Source organism: Lathyrus oleraceus, chromosome 4 (assembly GCF_024323335.1).
Source record: "Lathyrus oleraceus cultivar Zhongwan6 chromosome 4, CAAS_Psat_ZW6_1.0, whole genome shotgun sequence".
Taxonomy (NCBI): Eukaryota; Viridiplantae; Streptophyta; class Magnoliopsida; order Fabales; family Fabaceae; genus Lathyrus; species Lathyrus oleraceus.
Window position 1 is genome coordinate 227,222,793 of NC_066582.1, and position 26,192 is coordinate 227,248,984.

Here is a 26,192-nt window from a genome sequence, read left to right on the forward strand (position 1 = left end):
TTCCAACCGTGCACAAATTCATTAAAAATCATCAAAAAATAAAGGACATGGCAAGGATCATGGCATAAAAAATCTCATGTTGATTGGATTATTATTGAGAGAATTATGATTTTTTGAATGTGGAAGAAAATAAAAAAAATATGAAAGGAAGCATGTTAACATGGAAGCATAATTGAAAAAAATGCAAAAAGCCATATGAAGAAACGCTGGAATCCGGATTCGAACCGTGTAGCATTTCAAACTGAGCGCGCGCCTAATGAAACTATGCGTTTCATTAAAAGATGTGGCGCGCTGCTATTGGTCACATGGCTCACAAACATGAAATCCATGCAAAACAAAGGCCAGGCAAGATCTACACACGATCTGGAAACAAAACCTAAGCAAACTCATCGTGTTCTTGCTGTTCATCATCAACATAATCAAAACTCCACAGAAATGCATGAAAATTATATGGATCGATTCATCATTCAACACACATCAATAATCCAGCTTCAATTTAACCTAACTCTAACTGTATCCAAAGCATCGAGCAAATTAATTTTCATCAATCAACATTCAAATCCAGATATCTTCCTCAATTTTGCATGAAATTGCTAGATCTAAAGTGCAGTGTACTCTACATGCTAAGATCTACAAAAGCCACATGAGAATTGCAAGAAATGGAGTGGTCGAATTCCAACCTTAATGATGAAGCGGATCTTGATTTGCTTGTTTCAAGGCTCCAATTGTGAAAACAGATGCTCAATGATGCAGAGGAAGATGAATGAATGATGTACTTTAGCTCAACAATGCTCAGATTCGAAGAAATCTCCAACTGCCATGTGAATATGCAAGCTGCAACAGATGCGATTCTTCAAGAACTTTCAAAGATTTGCTTCAACAGATCTCCAACAATACCTGCAGATGATGATCAACACAAGAACAAGCAAAAGGAATGGTGAAATTCGATGAAAAAAAGTTGAAAAAGTTTGAGAGGATTTGAGAGAATTTGAGATGAAAATGAGTTTGGATCTGAAATTGTGAATTGTTCCCCCAGAATTCTGTTATGATTAGGGCTATATAGTACCTGTTAATCACACTAGCTAAACATGATTAGGCAAAATGAATTGGATTAGTGAAATGAACATGTTAATGGAAATTGGCCAAAATGCCCTCATGTTATGCTGTGCAATAGAACAGTGCAAATTCACTTGCAGCAAGTCCAAAATTCTGTTTTAAGGCAAATGCAATTGGTTTGGAATGAAAATTATGCATACTTTTCAAAATCACTTTTTCCCACCAAAATTCAAAATGAATTCACTTGAAAAATGCACTTTTTGTATGATGATTTTTGATGAAATGTAATGAATGATTATGATAGCTCATGTCAAATGGAGATTGTAGCAAAAAACCCCACTCAATTTGGCCAAATGGTGTGAAAGTTATCCAAGCTTGAAGTTCAAAATTTCTTGACAATGATTTGATCATAACTTGCCAACCATAAATGAGAAATGGATGTTCTTGGACTTTTTGGAAAGGTGGGAGCAAGATCTCAAACTTTCATGTTGGACAAAATTTCATTTGAAGCTTGCTTGATGATGTAAATTTGAGGAGAAGACCTTTCCATTTTTGGCAGTTTGAAATTACAGGTCACTTACTATTTTTGGAAACTTTTCATCTGACCTCAAATCCTCCAATGATGATGTTTGACATGTTATATGAGGCTTGTATGGACATGAATGAGACCTCTCCAACCTTCAAATCCCTGATTAAATGCACAGTTGACCACAGTTGACTTTGCTAGGGTTTTGGTTGACTGAACAATGCTTTGATGAATTTCAAGCCTCTACCACTTGAGATCTTGATTCAAAATGATATCATAACTCATATGAATATCTTATGAATGATCATGGTGCCCAAATTCTTCAGAATGGCCACCATCTATTGCTCAATGAATGCCTTTGACTGGCTTGGCCTAATGGTTGCTTCATCTGCAAGTAACAAGGTTAGATGACAATATTTTTGTACTTTTGGTTAGTAAACAAATGAAAAGCAATGATATACAAATGCTAGACATGCTTGGTGATCAAGAATCACACTCACAAGATAACCCACCCACAAGAAAGGAGGCAAAGTGCACAATGATCCTTGAGGCAATGATATGATATGATATGATGCCATGAGGGATCTTAGGGACAAAATTGGGGTCTTACAGCCACTTAATTGATTAACAAGTTTACCTAATTCATTAGGAAACGTTACTCTTGTTTTGATCGATTAGATGAATTGCCTAATTGATTAGACAATTGAGTTTTGTCTTGCTAATAAATTAGAAAGCTTCGTAATAGATAAAGTCCTTGTCCGAATTGGTTTTTAAGAAGTTTTAATAAAAAGATGAGAGTTTTGAAATAGTTTTGTGTGTATGTGTATTGTATTAGTAGTACAAGATTTACTCTTGCTTCATTTACATTTTTCCGATCAAACTATAAGATAAAACGCAAAGCCTAAGATTAGGCGAACCTTCACAACTTCACTTCCTTCTTGATTTAACTTTGGTTAGCTCTTTCAACTTGAACTTGAAAACTTGGTTTTGTGCTTGCTACCCATCCACCTTAATTATAACTTATTTAAAATAGAGAAGTTTTATATTTAAGTAATTTTAATTATATACTAACAAGTGTGTGAGATATTGGATCGAACTCTAGTATGGTCGAAGGGTAGCTTCTTGGTTCAACAATTCGACAAGACCTTAGCATGTCATCGAAGTTTGTTCATATGTTGTAGTTGAAGTATACTAGGATTGTTAGCATATCGAATTGGGCCTGACTATTATGCCTAACTATTTAAGTTAGTTTATTCTTTAAGTTAACTTATGTAATGGGCCTGTGTGTAAAAGTCAATTAGTTTAGTATGTTAGTTTTCTTATAAATAGCATACTAGTCTCTCACCCTTGAAAAATTCAAATCTTAATTAGGGTGAGAGAGGTTACTTGCTATTCTGTAACACTTGTAATCTTGTTTCAAAGAAAAAAGTAAAGAATAATAGTTTATAACCAATTTGTTGTGTTCTTCTTGCTTCCCCTTTCTACCATTGTGGGTTTCTTGCCGATAAAAAAATCAATTATACTTTGTAATTTTAGAATCGTTTTCACAATAAGTTTGTGCAATGAGCGTGTATAAGATGCCGTCAACAAAGTATGAGATTAAAAAATTCACCAGAGTGAACAATTTTGGTTTGTGGCGCTTGAAGATGAAAGCCCTACTAGTTCAGGAAGGTTGTTTAGAAGCGTTAAAGGGAGCCGCACCATGGACGTTGCATTAAAGGATAAAGAAAAAATGACTATGGTAGAGAAAGCCCACAATGCCATCTTATTGAGCCGTGGTGGTAAGGTTCTTTAACAGGGTTCGAAGGAGACGACAACGTCGAGTCTTTGGGAGAAACTCGAAAGTTTGTACATGACAAAATCATTGGCCAATCGCCTCTACCTAAAGCAAGCTTTGTATTCATTCAAGATGAGTAAATGCAGAATTATGGATGAGTAGTTGTATATGTTCAACAAGCTGATTCTTGATCTTGAAAATATCGATGTAAAAATTGAGGATGAAGATCAAGCGTTGTTATTGTCGTGTGCTTTGCCCATAACACATGCTCACTTCAAAGAAACTCTCTTGTATGGAAGAAAGTCTCTGACCTTTGAAGAAGTTCAATCATCCTTGTACTCTAGGGATTTGAACGAACGAAAGAAGAACAAGACATCTTCGATTGGTGAAGGTCTATCAGTTAAGGCAAAATTCACAAAGAGAGATGGCAAGTTCGACAAGAAGAAGGGTAAAAGTCAACAAAAGTCTTATAGTGGTGATACATCTGGTATTCGATGTTATCAATGTAAGAATGATGGTCATACAAGAAAAGTGTACCATGAACACCTGAAAGATCATGGAGGTAAGAAGAATGACAACGTAACCATTATTCAAGATGATTTTGACTCATCTGATGTTCTTTTGGTTTCAAGCGTCGACTCAAGTAAAAAGTGGATTATGGATTCAGGTTGCACTTGGCACATGACTTCAAACAAATAATTATTCGAGGAACTATGTGATCAAGATTATGGATCTATATTTCTTGGAAACAATAAAGCTTGCAAGATTGCAGGTGTTAGATCTGGGAGATTCAAGATCTATGATGAGTCAATAAGGTTGTTGACTGAAGTCAGGTATGTACCTGATTTGAAGAGAAATTTAATTTCTCTAGGTGAATTCGACAAGAAAGGATATGTTTTCCAATGAGAGAAAAGTATTCTAAAAGTCATGAAGGGGTCGAAGGAAGTCTTAAGAGGTGTGAAGAAACAAGGCTTGTATACCCTTGAGGCTGAAGTTGTCAGTGGTTCTGCAAATGTTGCATCCACGAAACCTCTATCGAAGACAAAAAATTGGCAAATGAGATTGGGCCATGCCAGTGAAAGAGGTTTGGTCAAATTGGGGAAACAAAACCTACTTGGTGGAGACAAAGTCTAAAAGTTGGATTTTGTGAACCCTGTGTACTTGGAAAATCTTGTAGAATGAAGTTCAATAAATGCAAACAAAGAACACATGGATCCCTTGATTACATCCATGCTAATCTTTGAGGGGCCTACGAGGTGTCCATCACATTCAGGAGCAAGGTATTTTCTATCTATAGTTGATGATTACTCCATAAAGTTATGGGTATTCATCCATAAGGCTAAGGATGAAACTTTTGAGAACTTCAAAAGTTAGAAGACTTTGGTTGAAAATTAGACTGGCAGGAAGGTCAAGAGGCTGAGAACTGACAATGGCCTTGAATTTTGCAATGAGACATTCGACAATTTTTGTGTAACTGTTGGTTGCGGTAAAGCAGCAAGCAAAAGTAAGTATTTTGTTTTATCATCTCCACAGGGATTAGCGCGACATCAAATGTCGTTCAACGATCTATATGTTTCTAAGCTTAATGAAGGGTTTGAAAGTAAAAAGATGCAGAAAGTAAAACATATGCACAAGTAATTAAAGTAACAGGGAGAACTCATCAGGAATGAATTTCATCCACCTATCTAATATGTAAATCTACCAATCAGTTGTATATAATCTAAAGCACTTATCAATATCATCACATATCGCTCATATCAGTGTCCATGTTTGGAACACCACGAGAGTTCTAATGTATTGTCTAATTTACAATCTCTTAGCATATCAGACAATATGGAACCTTAAGATTCGATACTCACGCAGATGTTAGATCTAAAGCTATGTATAGATTTTAGCATTTAACAGATGATTATCCTAGATCTAGATTCGAAGAGTATTTTTCAATAACGGTTTAAATCAATATATAAACAAGTAAACAAGGATAACATCAATATAGATTCATAAAATAGATCGTATACAACACCATGATTAATAAATATACATACTATCAAAACAAACTTACATATAATTCTAACAAGAAAGGTACAAAGAGAAGAATGAAGATAAATAAGAATCTTTCCACGTGTTAAGCAGACTGATGCAAATCCCACTCTGGATCTTCAATATTGCAACCCCTAATATTTTTTCTAAGCTACTCTCCACAAAAAATGATGCCGATGGAATTGGGGTTAAAAGTTTCCAAAACTATCCATAAAAAATCTATGTATAAAAGAATATATAGGGGTTGAAAAAGTGAAATCGCACTAAGCCCAAGCAGAGCTCACTTAGTGCGATAAGTAAAAATACACTTAAATCGCCTTGATTTGCGATAAACGCGCTCCTAGGACACTCATAGCGTGAATTTATCAAATTCCCCCTGCCCCTCTTTTTCTAAGCGCGTTAGGATCGTGCTAAGCCCAAGCAGGAAATCTTAGAATCTTTAAAAAATGTTATTTTATGTCTTGCTTGAAACCATGTTTTTGCCTATAATTTCAATGCTTCAATTATGCATGAAAACCTACAAAAAGAGATGAAAACTATCAAAATAAGAAATATTTACATGATAGCGCAAACTATACAATATATCCGCAAAAGTTGAGGCTTATGCATGAAACTCAATTGAAACAGGTCAATAAGTGCCAATTGTTCACACACACAATTACCACAATTTAGCACTTATTAGCAGCCTCTGGTATTGCAAGGCACAAAATTAATACAGGTACTCCCCAACAAAATAGTTTGGCTGAAAGGTTTTATCGAACCATTTTAGAAAAAGTTAGATGCATGTTGACTAATGTTGGGTTGAATAAGGTGTTTTGGACATAGGTTGTTTCGACAACAACATATATGATAAACAAGTGTCCTTCGACCGCATTAGATATGAAGACACCTGAAGAAATTTGATCGGGATATCCACTAGATCTCGATAAACTTAGAGTATTTGGCTGCATTACCTATGCTCATATTAGGTAGGACAAGGTCGAACCTAGAGCTTTGTAATGCTTGTTCATGGGATACCCTAAAGGAGTCAAAGCTTATATGCTAAGGTGCCTAAAGTCAAGTCACATGAGGTGTGTCACCAGTCGAGATGTAGTTTTCAATGAAGCTGAGATGGCTTTCAAGAAAACTGACGACGTTAGTCGAAGTGCACAGATATCTGAAGAAGAGATGGAATAAGAAAAGATTTATATTGAGGTGGAGCATGTCGGTGCTGAATTGCGTATTCCAGATCAAGTTGACGAAGAAACACAAGATGTTAAGGAAGATGAGGAAATTGTCGATGACTACGTGTTGGCAAGAGACAGGCCGAGAAGAGTCATCAAGCTACCTCAAAGACTCGGGTATGCAAATCTCATAGCTTATGCCTTAATCTCTGCAAGTGAGGTTCTAGATAAAGGACCTAGAGACTATAAGGAAGTTATGAGGAGTCGAAATAAGACTGAATGGTTGAAGACCATGGATGATGAGATGAAGTATCTTCATGATAACCACACTTGGGAACCGATCAAGAAACCTGATGGAGCCAGGTTAGTAAGTTGTAAGTGGATTTTCAAAGTTAAGGAAGGAATCAAAGGAGTGACGTCAAAGAGATACAAGGCAAGATTGGTCGTAGGGGGTTTCACTTAAAAAATAAAGTGTTAACTTTAATGACGTGTTCTCTCCTGTTGCGAAGCACATGTCCATTCAAATGTTACTTTCCATAGTGGCGCATTTCGACCTAAAACTGAAATAAATGGATGTGAAAACTGCTTTATAGTATGAAGATATAGATGAAACAATCCTGATGAGGCAACTAGAAGGGTATGCAGAAAAGGGTAAGGAAAATCATGTGTAAAAGATGAATAGATCTTTATATGGACTGAAACAATTTTCTCGACAGTGGAATAGGAGATTCGACAAGTTCATGGCACACATGTGTTTCATTAGAAGTCAGTTTGACCATTGTGTTTCAGGTTTTGATCTGGAAATTCATTTGTTATTTTGTTGCTTTATATGGATGATATTATCATAGCGAACAACAATGTCGAGGATGTAATGAAGAAAACTAGTTTGTTCCCTTGATGTTATCGAGTTTGTTCCAAGGTGGCGATTTGTGATACATTTGATCGAACTCTAGTATGATCGAAGGGTAACTTCTTGATTCGATAACTTAATAAGACCTTAGCATGCCGTCAAATTCTGTTTACATGTTGTAGTCAAAGTATACTAGGATTGTTAGCATGTAGAATTAGGATTGTTTCTTATGTCCAATTGTTTAAATTAGCTTGTTCTCTAAGTTAACTTGTATAATGGACATGTGTATAAAAACCCATTAGTTTAGTATGTTATTTTTCTTATAAATATCATACTAGTCTCTCATCATTGAAAAACGCAAATCCTAATTAGGATGAGAGAAGTTATTTTCTATTCTGTAACACTTGTAATCTTGTTTCAAAGAGAAAGTAAAGAATAGTAGTTTATAACTAACTTGTTATGTTCTTCTTGCTTCCCTTTTCTATCCTTGTGGGTTTCTTGCCGATCAAGAAACCAATTATGCTTTGTAATTTCGACATCATTTTCACAACAAAGTACAAATATTTATGAGTACAAATACAATTACTCATGCATGTCGCCTCTATATTCAATTATTTGCGGTTACTTAAAATATTAATTTATTTTATTTTGATGTAACTATTTTTTTAATAAATTAAATATTTTTATTCTTCGAACCCCCAAGTCACCATTAGCTCGGCTGATACAAACTTTTTCCCATTTAATCCAATAAATTTTCCTATCAACCCCACTCCCACTCCATAAAAAACATGTAAATAAAGATTCAATAGAAGGAACAATACTTGAGGGAGTCTTGAAGAAGGAAAGAAAATAATTTGATAATAAAGTCAATATTGATTTAAGTAACACAAGATAATCTCATATCGAAAGGTTTTTACTTTTCCACCCAAAAAGTTTGAACTTTGTATGTTCCACCATAAGATGGAAAAATGAATGTCGTTGCGTATGGAAAAATATTTAATTTACAATCTCATATATGGAAAAATGAATCTCAACCAAAAAAGGTTTTTACAATCTCATATGGAAAAATGAATGTCCTAGGAAGGACCGAGTAGATAAAAGAAATCTCCAATTTTGTAATTGAGAGTGAGTATTGCATCCACCAATCTAGATTAGAGACACCAACCAATAAACTTTTATTGAAATTAACTTTCAAGCCCGAAATAAGTTAAAAGAATCACATTCTCCTTCATAAATCTATTATTTGTCAAAATCTTCTCCCCAATTGATAATGTATCATCTATAAATTGCAAATGAAATTCTCTTTGGAGTTCTATTTGAATGGGAAAATGTGAAATTATAACTTTTAACCAAATTCTCATTCAAATATAACTCTAAACAAAACCTCGTAAAATCTCCTTTAATTTACATTTAAAAATCTTTTAAGAAATCAAAATTAACCTTTTTAGGATTTGGGCTTTTAAAAATATCATAGTCTCAAACAATTTATTTCGCATCCTCTTCACTGAAAGGTATATCTAACACATATGCATAATTAAAGCTAAGAGATATGAATGAAGATTCTTATGGACGGTTTGAAATGCATCTTAAAAACTCTTTTTTAGTTTTTGAAAATTTAAAATTTAAAAACTTGTTTGAATATAATGTTTTGCAAAAGTGTTTTTAAAAACTCTTTTCTATTTTTCAGTTTTTAAAAGTAAAAAAGTGAAACAGTTAAATTGTGTTTTGTTTCTTACTTTTTAGTTTTTAGTATTATAAAACTTGAAGAAAAAACATAAAAATTTATAATTTTCATTAATAGCATTAATGTAATTTTAATAACCTTTTATTTTGTTGTATTGGATTGGAATACCCTTGTATTTTCTTTGATTCATTTTGCCTATAAGAAAAACCAACCATTTTTCATTGATCTTTATTCTCCTTTTAATATTCAGTTTATAAAACTTAAAAATTAGAAAATTGGTTTGGTTTATATTTTTTAAAAACTATTTTAAATTTTCCTGTTTTCAAAACAGAAAAACCAAAAAAGCTCAGCAGAGTTTTGCTTTCCAATTCCAATATTTAGTCTATTACTATAATTCAAAAAACACGGAAAACACCAACAATTTTTATTAATGGTATTATTGTAAATAATGAGTTAAATTGAATTATTACATGTATAATTAAATTCTATAATAATATTAAATTAACTATAATAACATCACTTAAATTTTTTATTTAATTTTCAAACATTTATGAATTACAACATTACAATATTTTTTTTTGACTTTAATAATAATTACTCTATTTTAAACTAAATATAAAGCACCATTTAAAAAACTAAATATAAATACTATTTTAACTTATTATATTAAAATTTTAAAACATACTCTTCCTAAAACTACGAAGAGGATATAAACCTAATATTGACTACATAATTGGATTTCAGTACATATTACTAGTTTATAAATATTCAATTCATTCTAATGAGCATTTTTTTTAATTAATTCATTAATAACTCTATATTATACATTAATAATTTTATATTATTACAATTTTTATATTTTACTATTAAAAAAAGGTGGATTATGTGGTGAAAGTGTGTCAACAATAGTAATTTTTTAAATTCATTTCAAAAGTATTGATACCAAGTCCTATAATACTAATTTAGGATTAATGTAATATTATATAAATGACTATTTTTAGATATAAATTCCATAAATTTAAATTTTAATTAATTAATCAATGACTGAAATTAAATCTAATTATTGTAATTTGACTATTAATTGGCTAACTAAAGTATTTAATTACAAAAAAAGTACTCTCTCTATTCTTTTTTAAGTGTTGTTTTTTGACTTTTTACCTATACTAAGAAAACTAATCATTAAAAAAATTAGCTTAATGATCTATATCAGTGATTCAAATAGACACTAATTTCTATAATATTAATCCAACAATATTAATTGAAAGTACAATAATCGAGAGAGACTACTTACGGAATTGTGAGAAAATCTATGTGATTTCTTTGTGTAATTAGTGAATAATCCTTCATAATTTTGAGGTTGAGATATTTATATAATACTCTTTGGGCCGGGCTAAAAAAGAAAATGTAAATGTTTGCTTAGTTTTCTAATAAAAAATATGAGAGTGGAAGAAGACGGGTTATTACTCAAATCATGGGGAGATAATTTTTTCTTTTGACAAATATGTTTAGACAGTACATGTTAAATGTTAAATGAATAAGTCATAGATTCCAATTCCAGCGGGGTAACCTCTATGTGACTTGGAATGTACTTTGAGTTACTAGATTAAGTCCTTCCTGTACCAGATCGATTACGACAATTTCATGAACTTTTGCTCAATATCTATGCATATGATTCCATTACGACAATTTCATGAACTTTTGCTCAATATCTATGCATATGATGCCAATGAGATTGAATGATTGAGTTTTGACTTCTGACATAGATTTGTATGTAATATTGAATTTTAGTCTTCTAACTTGAGATTTGTATGCAATTTTGATATTTTGCACTTCGAGATAGATTGAAGAAAAAATTAGGAAGATTAATTAAAGGGTAAAAAATATCAAAATAAGAAGTATAATCGATGGACAAGAAAAATAAATTTTTTTCTTTGATGATTGGATTGCTGCTTCGTTTCAAATCTTTTTTAAATTTGTATATTTTGATTCAGTATTTTATTATTTTATTCATTTTAATTCAAATAAATTAATATCAAGACAATTTAATTCAATAAATTTTCTATATATAAAAAAACATGTAAAATGAGATGAGTCAATCGGAAGTGTACATATCACTCAAAATGTGCAACAAATTAAAGAAAATTACACATCTACATTTTTTTACTAGAAATGATATTTTTGGTAAGAATATAAAGATAATTAATATAAAATAGAGTAAATTTGATATTAATATGATTATTTGAATATCCACCCCACATATATTAAAAAAATATTCTAAAAATATATCATAAATTTTACATTTAAATTTAATATGATAAATATTATACTATAAATATTTCAAACTATATCTAGATTAAACTAAAATATATTGAAAAATTATTATAAAATTGAAATACAAATGATATAAATTTCATTTTTAAAATATATTTTAAAAATACATCTATTAAACAAGTTTTTTCATTTTCTCATCTCTAAAACAGTTTTCAAAAAATAAGATTACCAAATAGGTTTTATTTTATTTTATTCTTTAAAACAATTTTTTAAAATTGAATTCAAAATTATTTCACTCCTGAGATTTGTTTTTAACAATTTGTAAGGCCTAGGAAAAAAATATTTAGTTTAAAATCATACTATTTAATTTTTTTTTCCACAAAGTCTCAATTTAAATTTTAGTTTAACATGACTTTTGCCAAATTTTGAATATAATTTATATTTTTAAATAATAAATTGATAGCAAAATTTTTATACTCTTGAATAGTATTTTAACCTAGAAAGTTAAAATTTAGTTACTGCAAATATTAGAATTTCATTTAATAAATTTTGTATTTTAATATGAGTCATCTTCTTCTTTTATTGTTTTGGAAATATCTGAGTCTTTAACAAATATTATAGATATCACGAACAATAACTTAATACATAGTAAAAAAAAAACTAATAATTACTAGACTAGTATTTCCCCAACCCACATATTGACGAGAAAAACAATAGTAGGTGTTAAAAGTAATTCTATTTTAATATTGGTATTACCAGGCCCAACCGGCCCAACAAGATTGAGCTACTTGTTGTCCAAGCAGGATCGCAGTCAACAACACTTCATCACAGTGCATTTCTTCACAAAAACAGAAAAGAGAAAGCTTCGTCACATAGGTTTTGTTTGAATCGGAAAAGTAGAAGAAAGAAGAATATCAAAATGGCGAGATACGACAGAGCGATCACAGTTTTCTCACCCGATGGCCATCTCTTCCAAGTCGAGTACGCTCTCGAAGCCGTTCGCAAAGGTAACGCCGCCGTTGGTGTTCGCGGTACGGACAACGTAGTTCTCGGTGTAGAGAAGAAATCCACCGCCAAACTCCAAGACTCTAGGTTTCACACTTTTACTTTTTCAATTTTATTTTGTACTAAATCAAAATTAATCTTCATTTTCCATGATTATATTCAAATTGGACCTAGATTTAGGATCCTAGGGTTTAAAGCGTGTGATCGGTACTTTATGTAGTTTGTCTCCTCTGGATGTTTCTACTGTTTTTCGTTTGTGATTTTGTCAGTAATGATGACGTGGAGACTTTTGCATCCGAGTATAGTATGTTGTACATGTAATTTTGAGATTGCTATGATTTTGTTGTATTACGTGTTTAGTGTAGTAATTCTGCGATTTTGTCTGATGAATGATTTGTCATGTTGATCTTCCTTGATACTGTTTTTTTTTTTGCAAGACTTGTTATCTCCTCTTTCGGAAATGAATAGAAGTGTATGACTTTACAGTTTTTGTGTTGTGAGTGTAGATCTAGTTTGGATTGGTTTATAGCTCATAAGTTATAATGGCTTCTTTGTTAGAAAAAAAATTACAGTTCTTCATTTGCAAAAAAACTCTTCAGACTTATAGGTATTTACGATTAGAATCTATTATTATATGAGATGACTTTTGAAAATTTTGAGATGCTGTTAACAAATTTTAGCTTATATGGGAGTTTTTTCAGAAAGTGCATAGTCATTACTAATTCTTCTAAAGTTTCTGTTTTTATACCGATGCTATTGAGGTTTTACTGTTGTTTTACTTTTGTTGTGCAGATCAGTGAGGAAGATTGTTAATTTGGATGATCACATTGCTCTTGCATGTGCTGGACTAAAAGCTGATGCCCGTGTTCTTATTAACCGGGCGCGAGTTGAATGTCAAAGTCACAGGCTTACTGTTGAGGATCCTTGCACTGTGGAGTATATAACCCGTTACATTGCAGGTCTTCAGCAGAAGTACACACAAAGTGGTGGTGTAAGACCCTTTGGGCTTTCAACCTTGATTGTTGGCTTTGATCCTTACACTGGGTCACCTTCCCTGTACCAAACAGACCCTTCTGGCACATTTTCAGCTTGGAAAGCTAATGCAACCGGAAGAAACTCAAATTCAATCCGTGAGTTTTTAGAGAAGAACTTTAAAGAAACTTCTGGGCAGGAAACTGTCAAATTGGCTATCCGGGCATTGCTTGAAGTGAGTTAATTTGTTCTCTTTTGTGTTTTTTTAAAGAAATAGCATCTGATTCTATCATTTATATAGGTTCTTTGCAACTTAGGCAATTTCTTTTTTCTTTGCTGAATATATAGGTGTTGTGTATTGAAAGATATCAATACACATTATCTTCCCTATGCCTATATCCATTCCCTCATCCTTTTAATGCTATCAACGACCTAGGAGTTGGACTTTGGAATAACTTCTTTATGTTTTGGGAGGGACCTTAACAAAAACATTTAACTGCAAATTAGGTGGAAGTTTAGGATAAGCTACCTGTGTATTGAAAGATATTCATTTGCTTAATCTGGGTTTCACTTTTCCACTAGTTTAGATGAGTCATTATACTAACTATGTTAATATAAGGTAAAACTTCCAACAATTGACCCATAATGTGGTATGACCATTCCCTAAATCCTGCTATGGCAGGACCTTTATGGCACTAAGTTTTCCTCTTTTTCATTTGTTTGAGATCTTATCTCTTTCTGTTTCTTGATCAACACGGTTATTTTTGTACACATGAACATAACAAATTGTCAATGATATTTCAATCTAGACACATCTTTTTCTTTTGTTGAATATTTTTCATTTGAATAAGATTAAAGCACAAATCTTATATTACAGAACCGATACTACACCAGTAATAGATATTGGGGTTATGATGAATATCCGAATAAAGGATAGGAATGGAAACTAAAGAGCAGAGGAACAAAGCCTGCTGATGTAACTTTTAGCAAGTCAATTATTGAATGGACAAATGATACAAACAACTTAGAATCGGCAATTAAACAAATAAAGCAACCTCTAGGAATTAGAGCCTAGTCTCCCAAACCAACCAACATACAAAATACCTAATACAAACAACTTAGAATCGGCAATTGAACAAATAAAGCAACCTCTAGGAATTAGAGCCTAGTCTCCCAAGTTTTCCTCTTTTTCATTTGTTTGAGATCTTATGGCACTAAGTTTTCCTCTTTTTCATTTGTTTGAGATCTTATCTCTTTCTGTTTCTTGATCAACACGGTTATTTTTGTACACATGAACATAACAAATTGTCAATGATATTTCAATCTAGACACATCTTTTTCTTTTGTTGAATATTTTTCATTTGAATAAGATTAAAGCACAAATCTTATATTACAGAACCGATACTACACCAGTAATAGATATTGGGGTTATGATGAATATCCGAATAAAGGATAGGAATGGAAACTAAAGAGCAGAGGAACAAAGCCTGCTGATGTAACTTTTAGCAAGTCAATTATTGAATGAACAAATGATACAAACAACTTAGAATCGGCAATTAAACAAATAAAGCAACCTCTAGGAATTAGAGCCTAGTCTCCCAAACCAACCAACATACAAAATACCTAATACAAACAACTTAGAATCGGCAATTGAACAAATAAAGCAACCTCTAGGAATTAGAGCCTAGTCTCCCAAACCAACCAACATACAAAATACCTAATGCCCTCCCATTTCCTTTTCCGCCTATATTTATAAGAAAAATGCTTGTTGGGGCGAAATGAAAATTGACAATTGACATGGTCATCAGTTTACCTCACATTTATACCACCATTACACCTTTATTTTACAAAATCTGGAAGATATAACCATCCAAAGACCTCAGCTTCGTGAGTTTTACGAACATATATCCTCGTCCCAAATAGCAATGCCCTATTTATAATTCTGATTACCTACGGCAGTTACATAGCAGTTACTGCACATACAATATTTAATAAAATGAACTGCCTAATACTAACATAATGGATAGAGTAATTTTGTCTATTCCTATTGCATAATTATAGTACTATTATTGGCTAGTAATTTGTTAAACATTTGGAACTGGATCTGATAAACATTTTGCATTTGGCTTTTCCTTGTCGGCATATGTAATTAGGTTGTAGAGAGTGGAGGCAAGAACATTGAAGTTGCTGTGATGACCAAGGAGCATGGTCTGCGTCAACTGGAGGAAGCTGAAATTGACGCCATTGTTGCTGAGATTGAAGCAGAGAAAGCTGCTGCTGAGGCCGCAAAGAAAGCTCCCCCCAAGGATACATGATTTTAGATTTCTTTTGTTGGCTCTACTTATTGTAAGCTAAAATTGATGCTATCATATCTCTAAGATTGAAACACAAAAAGATCTGCTTAGGCTACCCAAGAGATCCTTAGACATGATTTTCATTTATATTTGTTTAGATCGTGAAATGTTCTTGTTGGGTTATGACCTAACTTAAAAATGATTTCTTTTATCGTTTTTTTGGGGTCATATCATGTTGTTTATTTTCAATTTAATAGCATGTCATTATTTTTCAAGTTTGTAAATGTTAATTTTTAAATATTTCATGCATATTTATTAAAAAGAATTGAGTTCTATTTTAAATAATCTAATAAGAAAATGCTATCCTTAACAAATCATGTACTTATGTTTTGAAATACATCTATTTAAATATGTTATATGATTTTAGTTTCAAATGGTATTGCCGCTCACCGATAGCTATTACTTATGACTATTTTAATGAGCATTTAACTTACATCTTCCACTTAAGACATCCCTAGACTGTTATTACCTTTTTGGAATTTTCTATTATTGTCATCGGAAATTTTGTAAAAATACTGGATTTTTTTTAAAAATTTCTTGTAAAACCAGATTTTTGAAAAAAAACTCTAAAATTATGTCCTCCATTCTTGGTAGATTACATCCAGTACCATTGTACCATATCGTAATTGATACCGCTGTCCAATGAAGAGAATGGAGGAATACCATCATGGTGAGTCCTATATTCCGTAGGAGAAAAACATAGGAAATTCAAATACAAGGATTCCTCCTATATCCTGTAGGAGAAAAACATAGAAAAATCCTATATTCCGTAGGAGAAAAACATAGGAAATTCAAATACCCTCATATATCCTGTAGGAGAAAAACATAGGAAATTCAAATACCCTCATATATCCTGTAGGAGAAAAACATAGGAAATCCAAATACGAGGATTCCTCCTCTTACAGGAGAACGGATGAGAGTCTCTCGTCAGTACTTCTTATATCCTCATCAGATCTTAAAGCATGATAGACGAGATGATGTTACGGTCATTCCTCCTCCATAGGAGAAAACATGATGGAAAAATACAATGGAAATTTCAACTCCAATTTAGTACTACCATAAAATATAGTATTTTTTTCCACTTCACAAGGTAGTTGTAATTATTCAACCTACGGTTATCCTCACAATTTCTTCAATTTACTTAGCAATCTTCAATTTACTTAGCAATCATTAGGCGAGACTTTCATGTAACATGCCTCAATCTAAACTATCTACTTACACATTATGTACATCTTCGATCCTTCTATAGTTGGGTGAACCAAACCAAATAGGGAATTACATTGGAAAGAGAATCTTAAAGTTCCACTAAATTATAACTCTCGACATTAGCTTTCCAACACAACTTACTGCATCTTGTTTTGAGTTAAAGATCTCAAGATATGCTACGATTAATATAATAAAAAAATTCAACTTTAAAGGTTCGCTTAGCCACGACCCAACGAGGTTAAAGCGATACGCTACGATTAATATAATAAAAAAATTCAGCTTTAAAGGTTCGCTTAGCCACGACCCAACGAGGTTAAAGCGAGGCCAGACAAAATGAAATTTTAATGTTAGAATTGCCCGTCTCGCTAAGCCACTGGCAACGAGATCAAGGGAGACGTTGCTAAGCAAACATATTTTTCCGTAGGCATCATATGATCATATACAACATGGATTCTCAGCAAAGTTCATAAAACCATGCCTTAATTCAACAATCATAAGGATTCTAAAAACCCCAAGTCCTAACTAAGGACTCGCCTTAGGAAGATTTAGAAATGAAGATAGAGGATCAACGATGAAATGAATTGGGATGAGCTTTGAAGAGTTTATTTTCTTCTTCTCTTTGCATTTCATTGGAAACTCTCCCTCACTCCTTTCTAGATTTTGTTTTGCAAAAAGTAACAATTGAAGTGAATGAGAGAAATGATAAAGTTATTTAAGGGATAGAATTACCATTACGCCCCCAACTAACCAATGGTCATTTAACATGTGATTTTTGATTAGTTTGGGCATTAGCATAAATAACACATGTAATCATCACACTAACGATTAATAGATGATAGATACCGGTGTTAGAAGGGAGTTATTACACATCTAAGAGATTTGGTTTTTGAGAAATAAGAAGTTTTTAGGATTTAGAGATTAAGGGTCCATTTGAAATATATCTAAAAAATTCTTATTTAATTTTTAAAAATTTAAAATTTAAAAATTTGTTTGAATATAACGTTTTGCAAAAGTATATTTAAAAATCTTTTTCTATTTTTCAGTTTTTAAAAGTAAAAAAGTGAAACCGTTTAGTTGTTTTTTTTTTTTACTTTTCAGTTTTTAATAAATTTATAATTTTTATTAATGATATTAATATAATTTTAATAATTTTTATATTTTTAAAATAAAATAAAAAAACATATTTGAAAGAGTATGATATTTCTTTTATTCATGTATGCTCTTTTTATGTATAAGTAACATTTTTAAATATATTTATTTATTTTAGTTAATTTTTTTTTGTGTTTCTTAATTATTTTCACTATATCTATTAAATGTACAATCCCATTTTTTACTTGTTTTTTTCTTCTTATTATTATTCTAGTTTTTAATTTTATTTTAAATCCTCAGACTAATAAAAGTTAACTTTCATATAAATTTATTTACTATTTTGAAAATCAGATTAGTCATCTAATCAATAAGAGTATTGAATCACTAATTTATTGGTTGAACCGCATGACTAAACCAGATTAATCTAGATAATTCAGTTGAATAAACCAATCTCTATGAAAAAAAAGTATAGTTATTAAATCGGTTTAAACAAATGATTTAATCTCTAAAAAAATCACGACACCTATAAAATTTTAAAATTTCAAAATATCATAATTTAACAAATTCATTATTTAAACTCAAATTTTAAACATATTCATAGCACACAACAAAATAGTACATAATACAAATCTAAATAAAATAAACTCGAATAATAAATAATGCATTGTCTAATAAATTAGATTTAAAGAGTGAAAGGTGTTCCAATAAAGTTTTAAGAAAAATCTAATTATATTTTTATTTTTTTTAATTTTTTTTATCAAAACAGTGCGTATTTTATGAAAAAAAGCAAGCAATTAATATGTCGATTTTTAAAAATTGTCCGTTCTTCAATTTTTATTGATTTTAACCGGTTTGGTCAATTCTCACCAATGACCCCTTTGATTTTTGATTCGACCGGTTCAATCGACATGTCAAATACGGTTTCTAAAACATTGAATTTATCTCTTCGACTTTGAAATATTATATAACTAAATCTTATTAATACTATTTTTTTCTTTTTTTTAATGTTCTTATAATTTATTTAATTTTTTTTTTGGTTTTATTATTTAATTTTTTAACACAATATTTTCTCCTCCATACTTTATATCACATTCTGCATGGTTATTATAACTTTATATACTTTTAAATTTTTTAAACTATTTAAAATTATCAAAGTTATTAAAAATAATTAATTCCTATTTCTTTTAAGAGAAATGTTATTAAAAATAATAATTAAAAAAATAAAGAAAAACATTCATCAAACAAGTGTTATGTGATTTGTAAAATTAAAAATTGATTTAACCCAATTATTTGTATTATAACAAATATCAATTAATTTCTTAAGTTTATAATATGTTATACAATAAAATAGATTTTAAAAGTAAATGACAAAATATGCATTTTTATTCTCTTCTTAAAATACTATTAAAAAATTAGATTATTAAACAAATTTTTTCATTTTCATATTTTCACAACAGTTTTTAAAAATTAGTTTATCAAACAAAATTTTTGTTAATTTTCTTCTTAAAAATAGTTTTTGATTCGACCAGTTCAATCGACATGTCCAATACGGTTTCTAAAACATTGAATTTATCTCTTCTTTGAAATATTATATAACTAAATCTTATTAATACTATTTTTTTTAATGTTCTTATAATTTTTTTTAACAATGTTTTCTCCTCCATATTTTATATCACATTCTGCATGGTTATTATAACTTTATATACTGTTAAAATTTTTAAACTATTTAAAATTATCAAAGTTATTAAAAATAATTAATTCCTATTTTTTAAAGAGAAATGTTATTAAAAATAACAATTAAAAAAATAAAGAAAAATATTCACCAAACAAGTGTTATGTGATTTGTAAAATTAAAAATTGATTTAACCCAATTATTTATATTCGAACAAATATCAATTAATTTTCTTAAGTTTATAATATCTTATATAATAAAATAAATTTTAAAAATAAATGATAAAATATGCCTTTTTATTCTCTTCTTAGAATACTATTAAAAAATTAGATTATCAAACAAATTTTTTCATTTTCATATTTTCACAACAGTTTTTAAAAATTAGTTTATCAAACAAATTTTTTGTTAATTTTCTTCTTAAAAATAACTTTTAAAAATAGATTTGAAAAACAAATTTTAAGAACTAAAATTGAAAAGTGTTTCAAACAGTTAATCATTTTTAAGAGAGAAAATTAAATCAGTATGCTTGTTATTGAAAATAAATAATTTTTTAATCAATTAGTATATTCCATTTTGTATTTTATTTTTAAAAAATTAGATTATTTTATATGTTTAATATATTATAAACAAAATAAAAATTTTAATTTGTTAATATAGTTACTTGTTTTTTGAAGAAAAAATTTATATTTTTGAGTATGCTTCATATATTGTGTTCGAATTAAATCAAGCTTAACGCTTATGCCCTATGGGCACAAGATAGGAACCTCACTTATATAATGTTTGTATTGAAAAAAACAATTAAAAAAATAATTTTATTTTTCATGATTAAAATCAATATACAATTTCTAATATAATATTACTTACTTATTTTTTATCTTATATCCTTAGGGGCACAAGATAGGAACCTCTCACTTATATAATGTTTGAATTGAAAAAAACAATTAAAAAAGTAGTTTTATTTTTCATTAAAATTAATGTATAATTTCTAATAATAATAATAATTAATTCTTATTCTATGTCATATATCTTAGTGCCTGTTAGTATATAAAAGAAGAGTAAGCAGGAATACTTAGGAAAGTCATCTTGACACCCAACATATCCAATTAATTAATTAATTACTAAATAAAAATCTAAATAGTCTTTTAAATTTATTTGACCATTTAATCAATTAAGACTCTTAATTTAATAAATAATTAATATAATTTAAATATGTATATTAACATAATAATTATTGAAATATGATATAATTAAATAATATTTAATTTATAAAATATTCCAACATATTGAACATTAAATTTTTAATCAATTAAAATAGTTAATTATAGATTGCATTAAAAGTTTTTTTATATATGGATAGTAAAATCAAATTTTTGATCAATTTGTATTATATAGAGATATTTTTTCCTTTTTAAGATTCATAATTATTCTTTAAAGAATAATTAATATTTAGTAGATATTTAGTTGGTAGTCTAATTCTTTTTTAGATGTAATTGCGCCATTAAACTATAACAATAACTAAATTAAACTATAACAATAACTAAAGGATAATATAGATAATAATTTTTGCAACAAAATAAATCCTAAGGGCTCAAGGGCTAAAGAATAGGTAAAAATAACCACTAAACTCTAAAAATAATACTGTAATTTTTACATACAACCTAAATAAACGTCACACTTCAATCATAAAGTTATATGTAATTATCATAGATTATTAAATAATTTAAATAAACTAATAAATTTTAGTTATGCAAATATGACCCCTACATTCAAAATTAAAAAGATAATAGGAATGGCTTAATTTCATAAAACATAATATGACATGATATAAAAAGTCATTCTATTTAATTGATACTAAATATTACAGTATTTAAATAATTATAAGAACATCACATAAAAGTACATGTCTCCAAATTCAAGCCAAGAAAATCCCAGAATTCTCCATAGACATGTCAAAATACCGCATATTCCTATATATAACAAGAACCCTTTTGCCATTATAAATAAACCAAATAATCAGAGAAACCCATACCTCCAAATAAAAAATAAATAGGCATATAAAAGTAGATTTAATCGAAGGAAGAGGTAGTGGTGGTGGTCGAGGATAGGGAACAGGTGATGGTGGTGGAGAGGGAACAGGTGGTGGTGTTGGAGGAGAGGGAACAGGTGGTGGTGGTGGTGGAGTGTATGTTGTATTGATAAATAAATTCTGATGTGATGGACTTTTCTCAGCTCTACATAGTATACATATGAGGCATAATGAGACAATAATAACCCTAACCATTAAGACCTGTCAAACAAAAATAAAATTTAATGTAAGATTGAATTGAAGATGAAAAAAAAGACAAACAAACCAGTTATATCAAGTGAATTTAAAAAGAGAGGAAGATACATACAAAATATTTAAAGGTCATGAACAATATTACAAGTAGATTGAGTGATAAGAGGAAACAAGATTAAGACTTGCTTTTGAGAAATAAGAAGCTTTGAGGATTTAGAGATTAAGGGCCTCTTTGAAATGATTTTAAAAAACAATTTTATAATTTTTAAAAATTGAAAAATAAAGAATTTGTTTCTCAAAACTATTTTTAAAAGTACTTTAAAATTCGGTATTTTAAAATCTAAAAAACTGAAACAATCAAAATATATTTTTCAGTTTTACTTTTTAATTCTCAATTGAGATAAGCGCATTATAATAATTTGCAATATTTTTTAATTGCAATATTTCACTTTCAATCTATTAATAATGAAAATTAAAATTTTCATTCTCAATTATTCTCTCTGTAATTAATCCTCATTAAGTGAATGATATATTAAGTGAATTTGTATATATATATATATATATATATATTCAAACAAATACTCAAATATAATTTTATACATTAGATGAATTGTATATTTGATCATTAATTATTAAAAATATTTTAATAAACTTAAATGTATATTAGCTGAAATTTTATATTTTCAAAAAATATATCTCAATTATTTTTAGTTAGTAAAATAGATTTTTAAAATATAGATTATCAAAAGTTATATTGTTCTATTTCAAATTTTTTTTTTATAAATTATACTATCAAACATATTTTTTCACTTTTTAATTTTTAAAACCATTTTCAAAAATTAAATTATTAAATGAATTTTTTTTTTCTCAAAAACAAATTTGCAAAATAGATTTATAAAACAAATCTTAAATTAAAATTGAAAAGTGATTCAATCAATCCCTAAAATTTTAAGATTTTGGGTTTGAGAAACTTCAACATGGCCGCGGCCCTCATCACTTTTACACAAAAGAGACAAAAGAGACAGATGAAGAAATTACACACAACAATGGGAAGGAGATGAAAGTACCCACGGAAACAAAGAGCGGCGTCGATGTAGTGGTTGGTCGGATCGGATGGGGAAGCACACGGCTGTTTCGTTCCCGTTTTGGTCGTTATGACGGTGATTATGGTTGCAACAGTGTTATGCGTGTGTCTCCTCCTTATAGTGCTTGAGTCATACCAAGATGGAAATATAATCACGCCAATAAAGAGCCATTCAACGTCCATAATTACTGTTTATGATTGTTTTTTTGGAAATATCAGATTACGTTGGAATTTGGTTTATTAGATTAATGGTGCATTGAAGACTGAAAAAGAATGGAATTGACATAAAGAAAATGAAAACTTTGTTCAAACTTCATTCGAGGTTTTTTTGTAGAGAATGTTCAAATATTTCTAATAATGCAGCAAAACTCTTCAACACTAAGCTCTACTTCAAAATGAAAACACTTGAGAGAAATTATTCAGATGCTAAAACTGTTTGATATGGTTTTGGAAAACTGTTTTTTAGTTTTTAAAAATTGAAAATTATAAAACTTGTTTGGTAGTCTAGTTTTATAAAACTATTTCTCAAAACTATTTTTTATTTCTGAGTTTTAAAAACTAAAAATCTAAAATAGATTTTAAAAGATTTGGGGCTTGTTTGATTCAATTTCAATTTTTTTGTTTTTAAAAACTGTTTTATAAATTAGTTTTAAGAATTGTTTTTAGGATGAAAACAAAATAAAAATTTATTTGGAAGTTTTGTTTTGTAAAACTATTTTGAAGATGATAAAAGAAAAAATTTGATTGGTTGATTTGTTTTTAAAAACTAATTCAAATATTGTTTGATTTTTACTTTTCTAAATGATAAAATATTATCTATATTAAATAGTTATTAAAAAAATATAAAATTATTTCACTAATTAATTAACCTAATTTATTTCTTTAATTTAAAATTTTAAACTATTATTTTACAATTGAGAAAATGGAAGATACATTGATAGTGTAAATTAATTTTTACACTTTCGATCATTAACGGTTATATCCCGCTAAATCATATTAATTTTTTTAAAATTATTTATATGATATAGCAAAATGATATATTTTTATTGAATGATCGTGTAATTGTTTTTTACTAGGTTAGTACATCTCCATTAATCTCTTTATAATTTGTTTTAATTTGTTGTAAAATACTATTTACAAGTTAATTTTATTCCAATCATATTATTTTACTGTGTTTTTGTTAATTTAATTATCTTAAAAAAGATAAAATTTACAAATTATTATGTTATAATTTTACAAATTTTTATTTATTTTCTATAAATTAAATATTTTTGAATGTAATTTCACGGAATGTTCATGTAAAAAACATAAACAATCACATAATGAATATATAAAAGAATGATAATTAAATTTTATTAAAAAATAAAAAGTAGATAAATATATAATGTACATGTTATAAACATGAAAAAATCAAAAGTAGATAAATATATAATGTACATGTTATAAACATGAATATATAAAAGATTCTGTAATAACTTTTGAATGAATTCTCAATTTTAGTTTTTAAAATCTGTTTTAAAAATTAAAAAGTGAAAAAATATGTTTGATAGTATAATTTGTAAAAACTGTTTTTTTAATATAATACAATATAGCTTGTTTGATAATCTATATTTTAAAAATCTATTTTACTAAATAAAAATAATTGTGATATATTTTTTGAAAATATTAAAATTCAGCTAATATACATTTAAGTTTATTAAAATATTTTTAATAATTAATGATAAAATATACCATTCACTTAATGTATAAAGATTATATTTCAGTGTTGGTTTGAATATATATACACAATTCATTTAATGTATAAAAATATACTATTCACTTAATGAGGATTAATTAAAGAGAGAATAATTGAGACAGAGAATTTTAATTTTCATTAACAATATATGAGGATTAACAATAGATTGAGAGTGAAATATTACAATTAAAAAATCTTGCAAGTAATTACTATAATTCGATTAATGAAACCGTATTTTTTTTCCAGCTTACCTCAATTGAAAATTAAAAAGTAAAAGTGAAAATTGAAAATCAAAACATATTTTGATAGTTTCAGTTTTTTAGATTTTAAAACACTTTGATTTTTTAGTTTTTAGTTTTGGAAAATAGGAAGAGAAAAAAACAAGGAAAAATGATACTATATTCATCATTGACAAATTTGTAAGATTGTTCAATTTTAAAACAATTTTTAAAAATTAGATACCAAACATGTTTTTTCTTCAAAACTCTTTTTTTAAAATCGATTTCCAAAATAGTTTTTAAAAACTAAAAATTAAAACGCATTCAAACGGGCCCTAAATTTGTGTATCTTGATTGTTACAATCCATTTATGGAGATCATTCAAAATCCTTCTAAACATTGTTTTAATGAGAGAAAAAAATGCTCTGTTAGTTATTTTCAAAATTAAACTTTGTTCTACTTGAGATGTGTTGAATCAATTCATATTTTGTAGAAATATGTTGATAAAGTTGGTTAAAGGATATTTTCGTATTTTGCAGTGTGTGTGCATTTTGTGTGCAACCATTTCAAGAGTAATGAAAGTTTGTTATTATTTCCTCTTCTCTCTCTTGTTAATCATTCATCTTTATCATCTTTTGCACCAACAATTAGTATCTAAAGCTCTGGTTTAGATCCACATGGAAAGACCACGGAAAACACGAGTGAAACGGTGAGGCGTTGTGTGATTGATTTATGTTCGGAGAATTCGTGTTGAATTTCTGTTCAGAATCACATATCTTGATTCTGCGGGATTGGGAAACACCGTGTTTAGGTGAGATCTGAGTGTATTGCAAGAGGTTGAAGATGAACGGAAACGGTAATTTGAGCACCAAGCTTCCAGTGATCGATGACAAGAACTGGAATCGTTGGATGATTCAGATGCGCGTGTTGTTTGAAGCTCAAGATGTTCTTGATCTCATCAACGATGGTTACTTTCAAATTGCACTTCCAGAAAATGCAATAGATACATAGAGAAATGCTCAGCGTGATCATAGGAAGAAGGATCAAAAGGCGTTGTTCTACATCCATCAGTGTGTGGATGTTAATGTGTTTGAGAAAATTGTTGATTCGACGACGGCGAAAGCTGCATGGGACCCACTAGTGCGGTGCTATGACGGTGTTGCATCAGTGAAGAAGGTGAAGCTTCAATCACTATGTAAGCAATATGAGAAT

The 26,192-nt window shown here is 29.0% G+C and overlaps 1 protein-coding gene across 1 annotated transcript; it reads left to right on the forward strand.

Annotated features, from left to right (window-relative positions):
• The first annotated feature begins 12,177 nt into the window (after positions 1–12,177).
• LOC127074711 (proteasome subunit alpha type-7) lies at positions 12,178–15,854 on the forward strand. Its single transcript, XM_051016052.1, has 3 exons — positions 12,178–12,459; positions 13,165–13,579; positions 15,498–15,854. The coding sequence occupies exons 1-3, from the start codon at positions 12,287–12,289 to the stop codon at positions 15,657–15,659; spliced, it is 750 nt and encodes a 249-aa protein (XP_050872009.1). The 5' UTR covers positions 12,178–12,286; the 3' UTR covers positions 15,660–15,854.
• The last annotated feature ends 10,338 nt before the right edge of the window (positions 15,855–26,192 follow it).

Bases quoted from the DNA above. Each gene is read 5' to 3' on its own strand.
- LOC127074711 (XM_051016052.1), top strand. From the start codon at position 12,287: ATGGCGAGATACGACAGAGCGATCACAGTTTTCTCACCCGATGGCCAT. The intron at 12,460-13,164 runs GTTTCACACTTT...TTTGTTGTGCAG, and splicing joins GCCAAACTCCAAGACTCTAG to ATCAGTGAGGAAGATTGTTA. The intron at 13,580-15,497 runs GTGAGTTAATTT...ATATGTAATTAG, and splicing joins CTATCCGGGCATTGCTTGAA to GTTGTAGAGAGTGGAGGCAA.